The sequence below is a fragment of the Acanthaster planci genome, linkage group LG14 (assembly GCF_054643075.1).
Source record: "Acanthaster planci isolate LZ-2023a linkage group LG14, COTS_SCS, whole genome shotgun sequence".
Classification (NCBI taxonomy): domain Eukaryota; kingdom Metazoa; phylum Echinodermata; class Asteroidea; order Valvatida; family Acanthasteridae; genus Acanthaster; species Acanthaster planci.
In genome coordinates this window covers 1,314,545-1,335,813 of record NC_141790.1, presented here as the reverse complement: position 1 = coordinate 1,335,813, position 21,269 = coordinate 1,314,545, and the positions used below count along the sequence as shown (strand labels likewise).

At 38.3% G+C, this 21,269-nt stretch overlaps 2 protein-coding genes across 2 annotated transcripts in view; one reads left to right on the top strand and one right to left on the bottom strand.

Moving 5' to 3' along the window:
- The window catches only part of LOC147796734 (structural maintenance of chromosomes protein 4-like), a 178,299-nt gene that overhangs the window by 107,717 nt on the left and 49,313 nt on the right, over positions 1-21,269 (bottom strand). The gene's annotated exons all lie outside the window — the stretch shown is intronic.
- Positions 1,778-21,269, top strand: part of LOC147796736 (uncharacterized) — a 29,440-nt gene continuing 9,948 nt past the window's right edge. Inside the window, exons 1-7 of the mRNA XM_087145779.1 lie at positions 1,778-2,138; positions 7,220-7,282; positions 7,396-7,464; positions 7,763-7,828; positions 7,948-8,013; positions 8,500-8,565; positions 9,437-9,544. Of these exons, the coding sequence (XP_087001905.1) occupies positions 1,778-2,138; positions 7,220-7,282; positions 7,396-7,464; positions 7,763-7,828; positions 7,948-8,013; positions 8,500-8,565; positions 9,437-9,544 (799 nt within the window). The remainder of the gene's footprint in view (positions 2,139-7,219; positions 7,283-7,395; positions 7,465-7,762; positions 7,829-7,947; positions 8,014-8,499; positions 8,566-9,436; positions 9,545-21,269) is intronic.

Genomic DNA, 21,269 nt, shown 5'->3' with positions numbered 1-21,269 from the left:
CAGCCGGTGATGCACATGTATATAAACTGTTCTTTGCAGTTTGGAATGATTATACAGTGTCATTTCTGTGCAGTGCAAAAGTGGTATGTGACTGAAATATGTGTACTAAAGGATGCATGCATGCATATGCATGTACCTAAGTCAAATTTTGGACAGTAAAATGTTTGGAATGAAATGGAAAAAGGATTTAAACCATTACTTTGTATCATTGCCAGTATCCTTGTAGAAAAATTTCCCTCAATGAAACCGAAGGATACAACTTAATCTAAGGAAATATTAGGCCATGTGCCACTTTAATATACATATACATTTAAAATTGAAAGCTCACCAGGAGCATTGACTTCATCCACATGCAAGTGTACACATGTACATTGTATGTTCCATTGCAATGATGATGCCACAATGTCACAAACTTGTACCAGTTTTTATTTTCAAGAACTCAATGAGCACCTTTTACTGTTTGCTGTTATTCATGTAGGTTGAAGAACAACGAAAAGTACCAAAATTTCGGCCCAAACGTCCATGCCTATACTGTGGAGAACCACAGGCCCAACTCAGCCGCCATCTCAAAAGAAAGCACAGGGAGGAGCATGAAGTAAAGCTTGCACTGGAACTCCCTAGGGGAGAAATGTTGAAGGCCATGGCACAAATAAAAAAAGATGGGATTTTTCAGGAAAACATGAAGAGAATCAAGTCCAACTGCTCAAAGAAGCCAGGCGAACCATCACACCCTTTAATTAGGGAAAGACAACAGGGTTCTGCAGACACTGTGATGTGTGGAGAGTGCCGCGGCTTTTATAGTCAGACACGAATATGGCAGCACAAACAAATCTGTCATAGTACAGCCATTGTTAAGGTGTGTTCAGTGCCTGCCAAATCCCTGAAAAATACTTCCAACAGTGAGGATCAGAAATTTCAAGTTACAGTTCTTGATCGTTTTAGAAGTGATGCCATTGGAGAGGTTTGTAGAGAAGATACCATGATAAAAGAAGTTGGCAAAAAACTGTGGGCGAAGTCCATAAGAAGAGAAAAGTCGATAATTATGAATGACATGAGAAGGTTGGGCCATCTGGTTGTCAAGATGAGAGAATTGGCAGAAAAAGAAACACTCTGTGGGGAGGACGTGTTCAAAAGGCAGAATTACCACTTACTAGAACAGACCTTGGACACTCTTACAGAAAAACCTGATGATGGAGTAAAGGCAGGATTGAAGATAAGCCTTGGTTACTTGCTCAAAAAAGGTGCCAAAGTGATGAAGGCAGTGTACATCTTAAAAGATGACATGAAGGCAGCTGAGGAGATTGACAGATTCCTCTCTGTTCTGTATTTGAATTGGGAGTACTTGTTCAGCAGAAGCTCGTACATTATTGAAAGCAAGCGCCAGGCTGTATTGCGCAAGCCTCAACAAATGCCTTTTGAAGAAGACATAACTACACTACGAGAATTTACCATCAATTCCCTGCAGGAAATTGTTCGGGGACAGCATCCGTCAAATTGCAAGATCTTCAGAAAACTAAGAGCACTGATTGTAAGTCGGCTCACAGTTTTCAATGCAAGGAGAGGTGGTGAGCCATGCAGGCTTAAAATCACAGAGTGGGAAGATGCGGCAGATCAGAGATGGGTCGATCCAAATCTTGTTGAAGCCATCGATGATCCAATGGAAAAATATCTCCTCAGTTCTTTCAAGCTTGCATACCAGAGGGGCAAGGGCTCTCGAAAACTTGTACCTGTCCTAATACCACCTGACACTGTGCAACCAATCAAGCAACTAATGAAGATGCGGCATGCTGTGGGAGTGTCAGATGACAACAAGTATGTGTTCCCCTATACCCAAAGATCCCTAGAGCATGTCAATGGCTGGGCAGAGCTGAAGAAAGTGACAAAGATGATCCCAAATCTTAAGGATCCTGAAAAAGTGACTGCAACCAGATGTCGACATAGAGCTTCAACACTGTATGCCCTGTTGGACATTCCTGAGCGGGATCGTGAAATTTTCTATCGCCACATGGGGCATTCGTCGGAGATTAATGCCCATATATATCAGTGTCCATTGGCTGTAAAAGAGATCACTAAAGTTGGACGATACCTCTTGGATATAGATGGAGCTCCACACACATCTACTTGTGCTGGCACACAGGGTAAGTGTTGAATCTAACTAGTGTACATGTACTCCTGGTACATGAACAGATTGTCTTACTGAATGGTTCACTGAGTACATGAGCAGCATCTTAAATTGTTTCAAGTGATAATAAAGTTAGAATGTACTACACTGCTGTAACTCCGACCCAGTGTTTAAATCCAGTTCATTTTCAATTGGTAAAATTTCAAATACCTCTGCCTATAACTTTTGGTTGATGTTACATAATTGCCTTGCAACATGTACATTTGTAGCAGCACACCTCCATGTACATGTACGGTCATTGTTCTCACAGTAATTAACCAGCAGTGCTCTATAAAATATAGTCCTTATGCCTCAATAATCCAAATAAATGTACATTAACTTCCTGAAGGAATTAAGCATTCTAGTGAACGTACTGAAACTAAAAAAATCAAATTGTGACCTTACCCTTGAGCTCTCATGCTATATTGAGTAATAGGCTTTCCCAAAGACATGCAGAAGCCACATTTGGATAAAAGGGGATATATATACCTTTGACGTTTTTGCCTAAAATAAAACAGGCTCCAGTTCACCAAGAGTAATGCTGAACATAAATTTTAATTTGCTGGAGCCAATCTTAATTGCCCTGAAAGCCAAGATGTGAAAAGTACCAGGTATGCGTGCATGATTTTTTGTTTATTGGCCAGTTTGGGATATATGTTTTGATCTTGTTTATTAAATCAACATTAATATTGGGACTGCCTAAATTTCAGGATAGCCTGACAATGGTATACAGACTTGTAGCACTTATCGATAGGGGCCTGATGTGCACACAACAGTACATATTCATCCAACCACAGACCATTTACCCAGGGATGTGCAACTTAAGCTCAGAGCTGGTTCAGTGCGTGTTACGGCCGGCACAATATCAAAGCAGAAATTCAATTGGATTATCTCTAATAATGAAACATATATTCCTGTCTACCACTTGGTTTTCTTGTAATATTTTAAGTCAGGGCACACCCTTTCTAAAAATATGCTGCTCAATATATTTCATCTAGATACATTCTGAGAAAAGTGTACCACAAAATTGGGGAATTTTTCTCATTAAAACTTCATTTCTCCTTGAAATCGATAAATGAAGAAGATTTATTCGTCAAAGCGAATACATTTAAGCACCGCGTCGGCACGTCGTCTCGGCATAACCACGGCTGCACTGTACATGCTGCATGCTGCAACGCGTGTCATGTGGTCGCGAGCTTTTTCAAGAAAGTCAAGAGCGGCCTGCGGGGGTAAAAACAATCCGTAACAAGCATGGAACCAAGGTCGCACATGTGTTTGCACTGGGGCCGCTCGCGGTTGCATATTCCTGGGTAAATGATCCGTGATACAACATACAACATTGCTTTCCACTTCAAGATTGCACAATCACAAGGCTTTACAAGATGAGGTACAATAGTTAAACATGTGAAATAAGGCCAAGTGTGATTGCAGCACCCAAAATTATAAAATGGCAGCCAGCTTTTACAGCATGACAAGAAATTTGCAGATTACCAGGCTACTGTTTGTCCGTAGATTCCATGATGTTGGGTATAGCCCAAGGCTCTTGCATTTGTGATGAGCAGTGTACGTGCATATCCTCTGGGAATGGCATACATGATACAGGAATTTGAAAACTTTTTTATATACAGGTAGGGTCATTTCTGTGTTGGTGCTCCACATTGTCTCTGCAGACAGTGACAAAATTTGTAGAATGGCATGCATGCATGTCTATAGCTGTATGAGCAGTCATACAGCTGTATGTGAGATCTTCAAGTGTTCCCACATCTACTGATACAGCGCTGATCAATCCAGGCTTGGATTTGTTACCGGCATTTCAGGTACAACTATAGCACATGTAGCACTTTCGAGAGTTGTTAACTTCTGTGCTGATGAGGATCGATGTTTAAGTAAATCTTTTCAACTCTCAATCATCAGTGTACATTGTACCTGTATCATTGAAGCTTGCTACATGTACATCGTAGGGGTGGTGGTGTAACTTTGCCACTTCATCAGGACTTGGAGACTTTTGCAAAATTGATGCGATCTTCCTCTGAAAAGTTCCCATGCTGACCTTGAGGGGGATACAGCCCTTAAGTTATGGTGATGTACATGACGTACATGTGCATGTTCGATCCTCATGCTAGCGCTGTTCGGATTGTTGCTGCAATTACACTGACTGGGCCAGGGCTCGCTTGAACTCTCAGTGTGGTTTGATCTCTGTGGCCTGGAGAAGGATTATACACACATGGTACGTGTTCACATGTAGGTGCCATTTACACAGAACGTCTTTTATATTGTCATCTCTTTCCAGTGCTCTCATCTCGCTTTGAGTTACTCTGTGATATTGTTTAATAATGACTTAATTGAGCTCATGCATGTCTGTCTGTGGCATCACATAATATTATATCATGATATTGTACATGACGCGGATGGCGGGGAATTTTAATTAAGAATTTTAATTTTTTTAAAATGCTGTAAAACAGAAAGACTTTTCTTTTGTTTAAAACGGTTTTTGGGGTCTATCAGGCAATATGCAACTTTATCTAGGCTGGTTTCCTGATGTTTCACTTCACATTCATGTCATGGCTGGGAAATTGAAAACCATATTGTACAAAGGTAGAAATTGGAAATTCCTCCTTTTTTGTCAAAGTCCAAGTTGTATGCCTGGTCTCCTTTCTTTCTGAGAGAAATATATATATCTCCCAAACATGTGCCAAACCTCTCCCACTTGCTTCTGCATCAGTACATTCTTGCTTTATCTCCTTTTCGCTGTTGCAAAGTTGCATTTCACAATTCCATTAACAGCAATGAACCAGTTAAAAGCACACACATGCAGGTATATCTATCCAGTAACTGCTGCATACGTCATGTACATGGCATACAGTATTTCTTGTTATTTCAGCATATTTTTACATGTATTTGATCACCTCCACAGTGAAGGGACCCTCCTCATTTTACCCTCAAATATTTGTTCTGTCCAGTTTCTCCAAATGTGTTTCTACCAATGAAAAAACAGTGTGGGCAGTGTTGCTTACAAGAAAGCCCTTTTGCCATGTTTGAACCAATAGACTATGGCTATTGTGTGCAGCAATTATGAGCAAGCACAGGAACATCAACTGCTGAGCATTTTACATCAGGCCTAGTGTTATTTAAGCTGTGATTACAACGACAAATTTCTGAATATCGTGGGAATTACAATGCATGAAATTAACACTTACCAAGATGATTTGTATGTATCATGCCTGTAGGCCTACTCAGCTTGCCATGTCACAAAAGGCCTACACATGCACATGCACTAGTTCACAAATATGTATGGTGCTCCTAAAAGACCATTGACAAAGGAAATATTTGGATACTATTACTAAAATGGCCATGGCTGAATGTGTCATTATAGCATGCAAGATGTACTGAGCTTTGGGAAAGCCTGCTTGTCTGACCTGTCTAAATGGGAATTTAGATGTGGTCATGTAGTCTCTGAAATATCCCTTGATTCCCCATTTTGCTTTGCCATATGGCTATTATTACTGTGTCTATCAATATTCATACATATATAATAGCTATTTACCCGAAATTTCATAGATGATTAATATTTTCATCATTTAGTTCTAGTAACTGCTTAATTATGACTAATACCATGGACATAGGCTAGGTCTATTATCTCTGTGTCTCTGCTATTTCAGCGAAGCCACAGACCTAGCTCTACAATAGATTCGGATGCAGCTGGTCCCCTTGTCTACATTATTTTAATGTCTTCCTATTATTTCTACCCAACCGAGGCTCCACTACAGTCTCCATGTAGAAGTAAATCCCACAATGACACACCCTTGAATGAACGTGGTTGTTCAAAATCACCCAAAGTTTATTCCGAAAATTAGTCTATAAGAGACAGCGTCTCTGAAAGGGATAGAGCCATCACTTCTTATCCAAAAATTGAACTATCCACAAGCTTCTTTCTTTGAATGTCTTAATAGTTGAGGCAAAGTAAGATTGTGTTCACTATGACCACTCATTTTGGGGGGTTTCCTTAAGTATAATAAAAGTTTTACTGAAACATATCCCCCTACTATTTTAAACTTAAAGATTTAAAGCTCGTCCATGTCATCAAGTTTGTGATGTCATCTAAGGCAGAGCTTTAACATCGCAGCTGGTTTGTGCACAAAACGTAAGAATTTGTTTCTTTCTTAAAAGGAAAACTCCACCAATGAGTTAGACTTTCCAATACCTTTTTTAAGGTGACGACCATTTCCTTTGGCAAGATTTGTTTTTTTTTAATTTTGTAATGCTTAATGTTTCTGTGAGACACTTTTCCTGTTACGAGTTCAAGTTACAAAACATCACCTTCACAATTCATAGTTTAAGATACGACATTTTTTGAAAATTTAATTTTTACATCAGATCTTACAATTAACTTATATTATTTAAACTGTCAAACATGGATTTGAAATGCTGAAATTTCAAAATATTGATTGCTCAAAAAAACGTCTAGTGAGGCCTAGGTATCATGCACTACACCTAGAGCACAAAACCAAAATTTGCGGACCCACACCATACAGGTTTCACGCTATGCTTTCACAATCACATGCATTGGACTCCCCACACAGAGAGTGTTCTGGGAATCCCCCCCCCCGTAGAATCATCTTCCTACGTGTTTGAATACTCTCTTGCATTAGTCTTCAAAGTCTCTGTTCGATCTAAGACTCGCATGGAAAGCATTAACCCATCATGATCGTGCTGATCATTATTCTTCAGAAGTAACACGTCAGAAGAACCGTGGTCACAACTTGAAGGAGTATCCCCTGACTTCCTGTCCTGGGAGATCAGATGGTATGCGTGTGAATCATATAATGGAAAACATTTTTTCCCCGGAAGTTTGTTTCAAGGTAGATCTGTATAGAGTGGAAAACCTTCACCCAAACTTTCTTCACAGAATTGACTCCTCAGGAGTGCCATCATAAGGAGTATCCCCTGAACTCTTCCCCTGACAGATCAGAAAGTATATGTGTGAATCATAATCTCACTGGAAGTTTTTCAAGGTAGATCTCTATATATTCATGAATGTGTTGTTTTTATTCTTTACAGAAGTGACCCCTTGGAAGCGCCGCAAGGAGCGTCACCCGACTTCCTTCCCTCAGAGATCAAAAGGTATACAAGTGACTTGAATGGAAATAATCTTTCACTGGATGTGTATTTTAAGCTCGATCATATGTACAGTGGAAAATATTTACCCATGACTGTGTTGATTTAATTCCTTACAGGAGTGATTCCGCAGAAATGCAGTCGCCATGCCAAGGAGCACCTAACTTCCTCCCCTGAGAGATTAAAAGGTATATGTGAGAATCATATTATAATGGAAACTAATTTTTCATGAAAAGTTTGTTGAAGGTAAATCTGTATACGGGGGCAAACACAACCCCAAGATTGTGCTGATTTATTCTTTACAGAAGTGACTCCTCGGAAGCGCAGTCACAAGCATCCCCTGGCTTCCTCCCCTGAGAGCTCAAAAGGTATACATGTGAATCATATAATGGAAACTAATGTTGCACTGGAAATTAATTTCAAGGTTGAGCATATATGTACATTGTAACGCATTTACCCATGATTGTGCTCATTTCAATTATACAGAATTGACCCCTCAGAAGCGTCGTCGCAAGGAGCATCCCCTGGCTTCCTTTCCTGAGAGCTCCAAAGGTACATGTATACGTGTGAATCATGTAATGGAAAGTACACTTTCATTGGAAGTTTAATTAAAGGTAGATGTGTATCCAGTGGAAAACATTAACCCATGATCTCACTGATTTATTTTTTAGAATTGACCACTCGGAAGCGTTGTCGCAAGGAGCATCCCCTGGCTTCCTCCCCTGGGAGCTCCAAAGGTATACGTGTGAATTATATAAGGGAAAATAGTCTTTCATCCAAAGTTTGTTTAAACGCAAATGTAGATGTGTATACAGTGGAAACATTAACCTACATGTATGATCTCGCTGATTTATTCTTTAGAATTGACCCCTCGGAAGCGCCCTTGCAAGGAGCATCCCCCGACGACTTCTCCTGAGCCCTCCAAAGGTATACGTGTGAATTATATAAGGAAAAAATAGTCTGTATCGGAAGTTTGTTTAAAGGTACATGTAGACATGTATACAGTGAAAACATTAACCCATAATTTCGCTGATGTATTCTTTAGAATTGGCCCGTCGGAAGCGCCGTTGCAAGGAGCATCCCCCAACTTCTTCTCCTGAGCACTTCAAAGGTATACATGTGAATTATATGAGGGAAAATAGTCTTTCATTAAAGTTTGTTTAAAGGTAGATCTGTATACAGTGGTAACATTAACCCCATGATGTTGCTGATTTATTCTTTAGAATTGACCCCTCGGAAGCGCCGTTGCAAGGAGCATCCCCCGACTTCTTCTCCTGAGCGCTCCAAAGGTATACGTGTGAATTTTATAAGGGAAAAAGTCTTTCATCGGAAGTTTCCTTTAAGGTAGATCTGTATACAGTGGAAACCATTAAGCCATGATCTCACTGATTTATTCTTTAGAAGAAACCCCTCAGAAGTGTTGTCGTCGAAAGGGACATTACCTGACTTCCTCCCCTGGGAGCTCGGAAGGTATATGTGTAAATCATATTATGGAAACTATTTTTCACTGGAAGTTTGTCTAAAAGTATATCTGCATACAGCAGAAAATATTTATTCATGATTGTGCCGATTTATCCTTTACAGAAATGACCCCTCGGAAGGCACGTCTTCTGAAGCTAATAAGGGAACTTAAGGCACAGTGTCAGACTTCCTCCCCTTCAAAATCCAGAGGTACATGTTTGGCACTTTTGATGGAAGACAGATTACTTTTAGCTTGATGTTTTGCGGCATAGTAACATCAGTGAACAATATAAAGCATTTTTGATGCACTATTTTATTCTTGGTAGAAGTGACACCTCACAAGCATTGTCCCAAAGTAGATCAACATCGCAAGGGCAGTCACCTGCATTTCTCTCATGATCAAAGTGAGAAAGGTAGATTGTTTCTCTTTGTTGTTTTAAGTTTTTAATTTGGGTCATCCAACTGGCCTAAGAGCTACATGTAGCTACCAGTACCCTAAATACAGGGCTATAAAAAGCCTCAGAAAACAATCTGTCGTTTATTCCAATAAACTGGGTCACTAAAAAAATTAGTGGTTAGAGTTACTTAACTTCTCTGTTGGCAGTAAATTTGAAACTGCATGAAAAACAGTGGCCCTATTAAAATACATGCTGAACTTCTGATGGCTGATTCCAGAACAGTATTCATTTGTTTTTACAGCAAGAACCTACTTCCAGTGGAATCAGAAGGATTTTGCCTATGTTCAACAGGAATTCAAGTCATATATAATGGATACTACATTTAGTGGGGCAAAGGGACCTCTGCCAGGTAAGAAAACCACACGTTCGTTGTATGTCATATGTTATCCATGATGATATCACCATGATGACATTCTTTACTTCATATGATGGTCAGTACATAGGGGCGGATCCAGGATTATCCAAAGGAGGGGTCATGAATTGTAGTAGTAATGGTAAATGCCTGCAAGTGTGGCACAAAGCCACACAAAGCATGGGGCCACTGGGCCTGCTCAATGAGGAATTTTAGGGTGGGGTTTCTTGACTAGGGTTTGCTGATTTAAATCATCGTAATTCAAATAACCAATTTAAATCACAGTTTAAATCAAATGATTTTCTTTTGAAAAAATCATTGATTTGAATCAACATATTTAATTTTTGGGGGAAAAGGGCAAACATGTTTCAATTTTTGAATTCCTTTATACTGATTGGAAATTTTTGCCGGTTTTGCAGTTTAATTCAACGAATACCCCCTCTGCAAGCCTTCCAGTTCCTGGTATTAAAGAAGTTTGAATGCACATCTGTTACACAAAATCTGGGTTGGCAAGACTTTTTGTTCAATTCAACCCACTTGATTTGATTTATTTCAGTTTTTTGTATTCAGTAAGTGAATTTGATGCAAAGGATTTATAATGATTTAATTTTACTTCATTTGAGTTTGACATGGTAAAGTATCAGTGTACAGTGTACATGTACATCTACCTTTTACATGTATATACATGTACAGGCACACATGGATTTTATTGAGATTAGAAATTTTAGTCCTGCAGTGTAACTAAAACCACTAAATAATCCTTAATAAATGCCCCTAATAAAATGATTTTTAATCAAGTCAAAGTCATTGCTCTGTGGAGCTGGATCGAAAAATAGAAAAAAGTAGGAACAAAACCAGACTGCTTTTTGCCACATAGAGCAAGCATTTCGTACCTACATAGCATGTAAAATAAATACATGTACATGTACCTGTTGTTCATGGTAGGTTTCTCATCATTAGTCACTTGATGCATGTATAAGTACCCTAGTAAGAAATTTTGTTGGACTCTGCCCAAACTAGAATTTCAGTTTAAAAACCTGGTATGCACTTTATCCTTGGTACATGTACTTGTCTCTGAAGGAAGTGTTTTCTCTGCAGGTACATGCACTGCTAGGTGCTATACTCCATACATTTCACCAAGGCTAAGACGTGGTTTGTGATTTAATCAAATTACTTGATTTAAATTCTTGAATTCAAATCCATTTTTAAAAAATTTTGTAACAATATAAATAAATAAAAGAAAACTATTACATGTGCAGCTAATTTGCTTGCTTAATTGAGCCAACTTGTCTCCAGTTTTATAAAACTACAAAAACTCATTCGAATAAAAAAGTCAGATTTTTAATTTTTTTCTTAAATAAAAAAAATCAACAATTCAGTTCTTGGCGCACTGTGGTACAATTTCAGGCAGTATGGACCCTCTTTTTCCTTCTCCCTCCCTCTGTTTTCTTCTTTTTTAATATTCATTTATTTGGGGAGGGGTTGACAAGGGGACATGCCCCCTGGATTTGCTCCTGGTGCACATCAAAAGTTTGCACTTACTCTCATTTGAACAAGCTTTTAAAGTGGGGTGAAGAACAAAAACCAGAATGAAAGAGATAACAAGGAAATATGACAGATTCCAAGTTTGATTTAACTCAGTTGGTAATTAGACCCAACAACTGCAGTGACTGTTTTTAAGTTGCATTTCACAGAAGTAGCCAAGTACTTTACTTAATTTTCATTCACTAGGTTCGAAGCAGATAGCGCATTTCCTCAAGAAGTTTCCACATGTGCTAAGTGACTTCAGAGGAACTTGGAAAGAGAAGAAACTTCTTGTGAAAACGAAAGTATTCAATGAGAGATCAAAAGCACGGAGAATGGCTGCAGAAAAGAGAGATGCAGAAAGGATTGCCATTGTCTAAGACTTGAAGTTGTGCTGAGTTGATAAGTTTGCTCTTAAACCACCCAAGTTACATGTAAATCACATGCTTAAAATCACATGATTTATATCAAATGATCTCGTGGCAAATCACTTTTTAAATCGATATTTTGCATTCTTTTAAAAAGGCTGAAAAATCATTTTGTTTTTCAATTTCTACCAGTTACTGATTCACAGAGTTACCTAGGTTTTGCAATTATATGTCAATCTGATTTAAATGATAAATCATAGACGGCTCCAAAACCTGAAACTGAGTTTACCCTATTGTACATGCTGTGCTCTTTAGAAATCCAGGACATTTCTTTTTAAAAAGAAGTGGTGTGTCCCACAAAATCAAGTCAAAAATACACATTTTCAACATAGTCCAATGTGGCTGCCAATTTTCCTGTCAAACTTAAGAAATAGTATATTTACCCAAACTTAATGCAGATATAATTGGTGACTCCATCTCAGATTTGCTAATTCTCAGTCTATCATTAGCACAGACTTATTGTCTTGCTCTATGTGGAAATCAGGCTTGACAAAATCTTGGGAAAAAAATCCAACATGACTGCCATATTTCTTTCAAAAAGTATTTACAGAAGTAGCCAAGTACTTTACTTAATTTTCATTCACTAGGTTCGAAGCAGATAGCGCATTTCCTCAAGAAGTTTCCACATGTGCTAAGTGACTTCAGAGGAACTTGGAAAGAGAAGAAACTTCTTGTGAAAACGAAAGTATTCAATGAGAGATCAAAAGCACGGAGAATGGCTGCAGAAAAGAGAGATGCAGAAAGGATTGCCATTGTCTAAGACTTGAAGTTGTGCTGAGTTGATAAGTTTGCTCTTAAACCACCCAAGTTACATGTAAATCACATGCTTAAAATCACATGATTTATATCAAATGATCTCGTGGCAAATCACTTTTTAAATCGATATTTTGCATTCTTTTAAAAAGGCTGAAAAATCATTTTGTTTTTCAATTTCTACCAGTTACTGATTCACAGAGTTACCTAGGTTTTGCAATTATATGTCAATCTGATTTAAATGATAAATCATAGACGGCTCCAAAACCTGAAACTGAGTTTACCCTATTGTACATGCTGTGCTCTTTAGAAATCCAGGACATTTCTTTTTAAAAAGAAGTGGTGTGTCCCACAAAATCAAGTCAAAAATACACATTTTCAACATAGTCCAATGTGGCTGCCAATTTTCCTGTCAAACTTAAGAAATAGTATATTTACCCAAACTTAATGCAGATATAATTGGTGACTCCATCTCAGATTTGCTAATTCTCAGTCTATCATTAGCACAGACTTATTGTCTTGCTCTATGTGGAAATCAGGCTTGACAAAATCTTGGGAAAAAAATCCAACATGACTGCCATATTCTTTCAAAAAGTATTTACAAATCTTTTTTCTACAATTAGTGATGATTTCGTGATTTAGTAGAAATTAAGCCAAGCGAAAGAAGAGCCTGCTGGAGGCAGTATTTTGTGTGCAGCACTGATTTTAAATATTTGTATAATTTTTCTCACAAAACTCCTGCAAACAGTGTACTTTACCATTGGTTAATCTACAAGTAGTAACAATAAGCCACTTGCGAGTTAAATTTGAATAAAATTTGGTACACACAGTTCTTTAAATTCACGTGAACATAACTCACGAGGTATAGCAGCAGTGGTTTTAGTATGGAGAATTCCAATTGTTATGTTCATGTGAATTTAAAGAACTCAGTGTACCAGATTTTATTCAAGTTTAACTTGCAAAAGGCTTATTTACCACATAAATCTCACGTGCGATAGCCATGTGTACAGAGTTCAGCATCTGAGCTTATATACAGTGTACATGTACATTGCCCCCGAATTGCCTCCATATTCCCCAACAATGGCATTATAACATCATGACTACAGTCATTTCTTCCATGGTAATATCAGGACCATGACTTGAAATAAAGACTTTATTTTGGTTCTGCTCTCTGCTCTGGCTTGCTCGTTGCTGAGGTAGCAAAGCATGAGTAAATTGTGTGTACACAGAATAAGACCACGTTAACTGTGAATGTTTGGATATAAAAAAAGAGAGTCAGATACTGAAAATACTGTTTAACAGTTGGTGGTCATCTATTTTTTCAGTGTTGTTGTCATTTGGACTGTACGTGCTACTAAAAAAACTTCGGACTGAACAGAATTTTCATTGATCAGTGTTGCCCGCAGTGAATTTGGTACAAGTCAGAAGTGCAACAAATCGTTTGTTTAAGCCAAAATTTCAGGCTTTAATTCATAGGAACAGAGAGGTCATGATGGGAGGATCTAGGAACAGCATGGGAATACATGCCTCATTTGGGAGTTTTTATAAAGTATAAACGAAGTGTTCATCCTGTAGCAGGGATGTAGGCTGGGGGTGTGGATGCAACCCACCCCCACCAGCAGAAGGGAGTTCTGCTTGAGGCTTTTATATTTTTAATTGTAAACCAAACAGCATTATACGTACATTGTATTACAGTGAAAGTGCATGGGGTTTTGATACACGATGACCAAAAGGAAAAATAGGAAATACATCTATCTGGGGCAATCTGCTTTTCATGTGCGGACTTGCCTTGGCCTTGTTTAAATGCTGGAAGTTGGAGTTCTGTTATCTTGAAAATTCTGCCCCCCATCCCAAACCCGTGTAGGGGAGTTCACATGCACGCACAGGGTGGTCATCCTTGTGAGGAATTTGATAGACACAGGGTGGTCATTCTAAGAGGGGCAGTTTTGTTAACGAACACGGTGGTCATTCTAAGGGGGGGATTTTGTAAACAAACGGGGGTCATTTTTAAAGAGGGAATAAGGAATTCTGTATACAAACAGTGTGGTCATCTAAAGGTGGAATTTTCATACACAAAAAAGGTGGACATCCTAAGGGAGAGTTTCTAAATACAAACAGGGTGGTCATATTCCAATAGGAAATTTTGTATACAAACACGATGGTCATCCTAAGGGGGAATTTTCATACACAAAAAAGTGGTCATCCTAAGGGAGAGTTTCTAAATACAAACAGAGTGGTCTTATTCCAATGGGGAATTTTGTATACAAACACGATGGTCATTCTAAGGGGGAATTTTCAAACACAAAAAAGTGGTCATCCTAAGGGAGAGTTTCTAAATACAAACAGGGTGGTCATATTCCAATAGGGAATTTTGTATACAAACAGGGTGGTCATACTAAGGGGGAATTTTTATACACAAAAAACTTGAGTGGTCATCCTAAGGGAGAGTTTCTAAATACAAACAGGGTGGTCATATTCCAATAGGGAATTCTGTATACAAACAGGGTGGTCATACTAAGGGGAAATTTTTATACAGAAACAAGGCGGTCATCCTAAGAAAGAGTTTCTAAATACAAACAGGAAGGTCATATTCCAATAGGGAATTTGTTGTATACAAATAGGGTGGTCATCCTTAAGGGGAATTTTCGTACATACACAAGTTGTCATCCTAAGGGAGAGTTTCTAAATACAAACAGGGTGGTCATATTCCAATAGGGAATTCTGTACACAAGTGGTGGTCATTCTGAGGGGGAATTTTTATACAGAAACAAGGCGGTCATCCTAAGAAAGAGTTTCTAAATACAAACAGGATGGTCATATTCCAATAGGGAATTTGTTGCATACAAACAGGGTGGTCATCCTTAGGGGGAATTTTATATACAAACAGTGGTAGTCATTTTAAAGGTCAATTTTTTGGAATACAAACAGGGTGGTCACCCTAAGAGGGAATTTTTATACAGAAACAAGGTGGTCATCCTAAGGGGGAATGTTTGTATACAAACAGTGGTGTTGGTGGGGGGGGGGTCATATTCAAAGGGGAAATTTTTGTATCCAAACATGATGGTCACCCTAAGCGGGAATTTTTATACAGAAAAAAGGTGGTCATCATAAGGGAGAGTTTATAAATACCAACGAGGTAGTCATATTTCAATGGGAAATCTCAGATACAAACAGGGTGGTCATCTAAAGGGGGAATTTTCATACACAAAAAGGTGGTCATCCTAAGGGAGAGTTTCTAAATACAAACAGGGTGGTCATATTCCAATAGGGAATTTTGTATACAAACACGATGGTCATCCTAAGGGGGAATTTTCATACACAAAAAAGTGGTCATCCTAAGGGAAAGTTTCTAAATACAAACAGGGTGGTCATATTCCAATAGGGAATTTTGTATACAAACAGGGTGGTCATACTAAGGGGGAATTTTTATACACAAAAAACTTGAGTGGTCATCCTAAGGGAGAGTTTCTAAATACAAACAGGGTGGTCATATTCCAATAGGGAATTTTGTATACAAACAGGGTGGTCATTCTAAGGGGGAATTTTCATACACAAAAAAGTGGTCATCCTAAGGGAGAGTTTCTAAATACAAACAGGGTGGTCATATTCCAATAGGGAATTCTGTATACAAACAGGGTGGTCATACTAAGGGGGAATTTTTATACACAAAAAACTTGAGTGGTCATCCTAAGGGAGAGTTTCTAAATACAAACAGGGTGGTCATATTCCAATAGGGAATTTTGTATACAAACAGGGTGGTCATTCTAAGGGGGAATTTTCATACACAAAAAAGTGGTCATCCTAAGGGAGAGTTTCTAAATACAAACAGGGTGGTCATATTCCAATAGGGAATTCTGTATACAAACAGGGTGGTCATACTAAGGGGAAATTTTTATACAGAAACAAGGCGGTCATCCTAAGAAAGAGTTTCTAAATACAAACAGGAAGGTCATATTCCAATAGGGAATTTGTTGTATACAAATAGGGTGGTCATCCTTAGGGGGAATTTTCGTACATACACAAGTTGTCATCCTAAGGGAGAGTTTCTAAATACAAACAGGGTGGTCATATTCCAATAGGGAATTCTGTACACAAGTGGTGGTCATTCTGAGGGGGAATTTTTATACAGAAACAAGGCGGTCATCCTAAGAAAGAGTTTCTAAATACAAACAGGATGGTCATATTCCAATAGGGAATTTGTTGCATACAAACAGGATGGTCATCCTTAGGGGGAATTTTATATACAAACAGTGGTAGTCATTTTAAAGGTCAATTTTTTGGAATATAAACAGGGTGGTCACCCTAAGAGGGAATTTTTATACAGAAACAAGGTGGTCATCCTAAGGGGGAATGTTTGTATACAAACAGTGGTGTTGGTGGGGGGGGGGGCATATTCAAAGGGGGAAGTTTTGGATCCAAACATGATGGTCACCCTAAGCGGGAATTTTTATACAGAAAAAAGGTGGTCATCATAAGGGAGAGTTTCTAAATACCAACGAGGTAGTCATATTTCAATGGGAAATCTCGTATACAAACAGGGTGGTCATCTAAAGGGGGAATTTTCATACACAAAATGGTGGTCATCCTAAGGGAGAGTTTCTAAATACAAACAGGGTGGTCATATTCCAATAGGGAATTTTGTATACAAACACGATGGTCATCCTAAGGGGGAATTTTCAAACACAAAAAAGTGGTCATCCTAAGGGAGAGTTTCTAAATACAAACAGGGTGGTCATATTCCAATAGGGAATTTTGTATACAAACAGGGTGGTCATACTAAGGGGGAATTTTTATACACAAAAAACTTGTGTGGTCATCCTAAGGGAGAGTTTCTAAATACAAACAGGGTGGTCATATCCCAATAGGGAATTTTGTATACAAACAGGGTGGTCATTCTAAGGGGGAATTTTCATACACAAAAAACTTGAGTGGTCATCCTAAGGGAGAGTTTCTAAATACAAACAGGGTGGTCATATTCCAATACGGAATTCTGTACACAAACAAGGTGGTCATTCTGAGGGGGAATTTTTATACAGAAACAAGGCGGTCATCCTAAGAAAGAGTTTCTAAATACAAACAGGATGGTCATATTCCAATAGGGAATTTGTTGCATACAAACAGGGTGGTCATCCTTAGGGGGAATTTTATATACAAACAGTGGTAGTCATTTTAAAGGTCAATTTTTTGGAATACAAACAGGGTGGTCACCCTAAGAGGGAATTTTTATACAGAAACAAGGTGGTCATCCTAAGGGGGAATGTTTGTATACAAACAGTGGTGTTGGTGGGGGGTCGTATTCAAAGGGGAAATTTTTGTATCCAAACATGGTGGTCACCGTAAGCGGGAATTTTTATACAGAAAAAAGGTGGTCATCATAAGGGAGAGTTTCTAAATACCAACGAGGTAGTCATATTTCAATGGGAAATCTCGTATACAAACAGGGTGGTCATCTAAAGGGGGAATTTTCATACACAAAAAAGGTGGTCATCCTAAGGGAGAGTTTCTAAATACAAACAGGGTGGTCTTATTCCAATGGGGAATTTGGTATACAAACACGATGGTCATTCCAAGGGGGAATTTTCATACACAAAAAAGGTGGTCATCCTAGGGGAGAGTTTTTAAATACAAACAGGGTGGTCTTATTCCAATGGGGAATCATGTATACAAACAGGCTGGTCATCCTTAGGGGGAATTTTCATACACAAAAAAGGTGGACATCCTAAGGGAGAGTTTCTAAATACAAAGAGGGTGGTCATACTAAGGGGGAGTTTTTATATACAAACAGGGTGGTCATCCGAAGGGGGAAGTTTTAATATGAGCATGCTGGTCATCCTAATGGAGAACTTTGGTATACAAACAGGATGCTCATCCTAAGGGGGAGTTTTACATACAAAAAAGGTGGTCATCCAAAGGGGGAGTTATACTCACAGGGTGGTAATCCTAACGGGGAATTTTTTGTATAAAGAAGTTGGTTATCCAAACGGGGAACATTTATGTGTAAGGTCACAATACTGGTCAACTTTCATGATGCAAAAAATGAACTTCAATTTATCAGATGATGTAACCATTTTCAAGCTATGTTTGCTTGAGATTATAGTTGTACATGTATTTGAGAGATAAATAAAGATAAATAATTCAGTGTAAATGCGAGTCTTTAATTTTTATTCACGTTGAAGAGCAAATTTTAGTTCAAAATGGCGCCCAAAAATGGGACATTGCTTGAACAAAATTTAATGAACTCAACTACTTTATTTATAGCTCACGTATTTTATCACAATGGTCATATTTTTGAGTAAAGCAATGAAGTAATATTTTGGCCCTTTACAAAAAAAAAATAAATAAATCCACGCTCCAAAATGGCAGCTGAACCTGCGTTAACGTTCGTTTCACATCGTGTCCACCAGTACCACACCTACCATGACGAAAAGGGCCAGAATCATCATTTACAAGCCTCACCCTTACCTGTAAAAGCCATTTTTATTCGAAATGAGCTTAATAAACATCGTGTAAAATGTGTGACAGACCATAATTACCCTCGAGGATGAGAAAACATCAACACATCGATCGCTATAATTTTCGTGTCCACTTTGTAACTAACGGAAAATGTCCACATGTTTTAACTGGTGATCAACGCAGTCTGACTAGTGGTCGTACACGTGCAATGGTACCCTGCATGGATGACCTAAAGGTCAATTGTTTTAGGCTCGATTACGTCTTTTCCGGATTCCGAGATAAAGCTACTTTAAGCACCGGGTGATTTTTGGGCTTTGTAGCGGACCGCTTGGATGGTTTCGTGTGAATCGTGTCCATGTTTAACGAACGGAAGAAAAAAAATAGTAAACATCTGAAGTCCCTCTTGAAATTGCAAAACGACAAATAATTTACACTTTTTAAGCTAAAGTCCATCACAAAAATGAACAAACTTAAAGAATAGCCTTGCCAAGTTTACGAAATCATCAGTGTTTCACGTTGGTTACACACCGGCACTTTCGACTTCGCCCCATTCGTATTAAAATTCGCCCCATTTGTCATCCAATAGTATGAAGGCGAGTTCGCAGTGAATTAAAATTAAATGGAGCGAAGTTGATGTAACACGTAGGCAAGTGATGTTTACACAGATAGGGGAACTTGCCTTTGTGGAACCCCTGGGGTCTTGTTAGAGTTTTTTTTATGTTTCTACAAATCAAGCCACTGCCGACTATCCATTAAAATCTTCCCTTTTACAATGCCATCTGACCTCTTTTCACAAAAAAATACAGAAAATAAAATCTATTTAAGCTGATACAAACCTTTTGGCTGCTCTTTTTCCGGATATTGGCTGCTCTTTTCCTGATTGTTGGAGGGAAAGCTCTCGCGCGCAGCAACTTTCTCCGTTCGTTACAAAGAGACGCGAAAGCGGCGCTGCCGGTTATGTTCTATTTAAATTTTATTTTTCTTCTATCTTATTTCAGAAGCCAGAAAGGAGAAAAAGATTCAATGGTTGGATCAGATGATGCAAACCTTCCTGAAAACGCCAGCTCACTGCAGGGGATATAGTTGTAGTCGCATTTGAGGGTGCATGGTATCCAGGTGCCATCAAGCGCATCATTAGTGATGAACTGGCAGTTATATACTGCATGGATCGTCCAAATAAAAATAAGCAAAGTTTTGTTTGGGAAAAAGATCTGACCGTTAACAGGAAATTCATTCTGTGTGTTGTTAATCCAAGTTCACTTATTCTAGATCCATCTTTGCGTTACTTTCACTTGGACAGCAAAGAAGTACATGTAGGTAAAATTAATGCACTATACAGTGTCTATACTAATAAGTATTTTTAAACGTTTATTGCCAAAAGTAGTTTTGTCTAAGTATGTCATCAGAGGTTTGTCTAAGGTCTGTAGTCAAAAGTTCATCAGTTTTTCAGCAAAGATAAGTCACCCAGGTGGCACGAACTGAATAAATTCAATGAAATTCATTTAATGAGATGTGCCATGTTCTTCAGATGGGATCGTCAGTGTATAGCCTCCACAATGAAATACAGTTTTTAAGAAACAAGATTAGAATGAAAAATAAAATAGTCATTGACTCAATTTACTTGTTCCTCAGAATTGTTTAATGTTGTAAATGGTGCACATTTAAATATACATACATGTACTTAAGTTAACAATGTCAAAAGATTTCAACTTCTGTGAAGCTCACGTGCAACCTTCTTGCATGCATATAGGGCATCTAAAAATAGGATGAAGTGGCTTATCAGATATGTAGATCACAGAGATGCTCCCAAGAAATGAAAAAGCATGTGCATGTATTAACACCTGCACATAGTAACATAGGCAATTTTCTGAAGGTGAGGCAACTACCTTGAGGGCTCCAGTAAAGCGAGTCATAATAAACTGGTCACATGAAATGTTAGCTTTGATTCAAAATTTTTGGTGTCCGTGTCATTTTTGTAACTAACGTTAAACTACAGGACAAAGATCTTTGAAATTGAGGGTATCTGTTCTTTGGTTGTCAATGATAATGTCCTCTTTGAAGTACTTGCAAGCTTCACAACCAGCTGTTTTCCTCAAGTCATCAAACTGCAAATCATTTAAAATTGTGTGTGAAAAAGTACACTTGTTAACGTTAGTTACGGTGTCCACCTTATTAAGATATCGTAAAATTAGTAACAACATTTTTTTTAAAGATGACTTTCAGAAAGGAGGAAAAGCTTAACCACAACAATACAACTCCACATTGTTTTTCTTTGACTTTTATTATTGCATGGTTGACTGCAAAGTGGACACCGTAACCAACGTTAACTTATGAGGCCCCCCTCTACAGAAAGCACTGCATGGAAGAAATCTTCTTGGGCCGATTATCTTCCCATTGCTATTTTCTGATAGAGGGTGGTCCATTCTCATAATTTAAAAGTAAATTAAACACCTTTCACTAGATTGAATTTTTACCTATGTGTCCCATTTTTGTTAGCCAGTATTGTGTCCTTACACTTATACACAAACAAGGTGGTTATCCTAAGAGGGAATTTTTTCTTACAG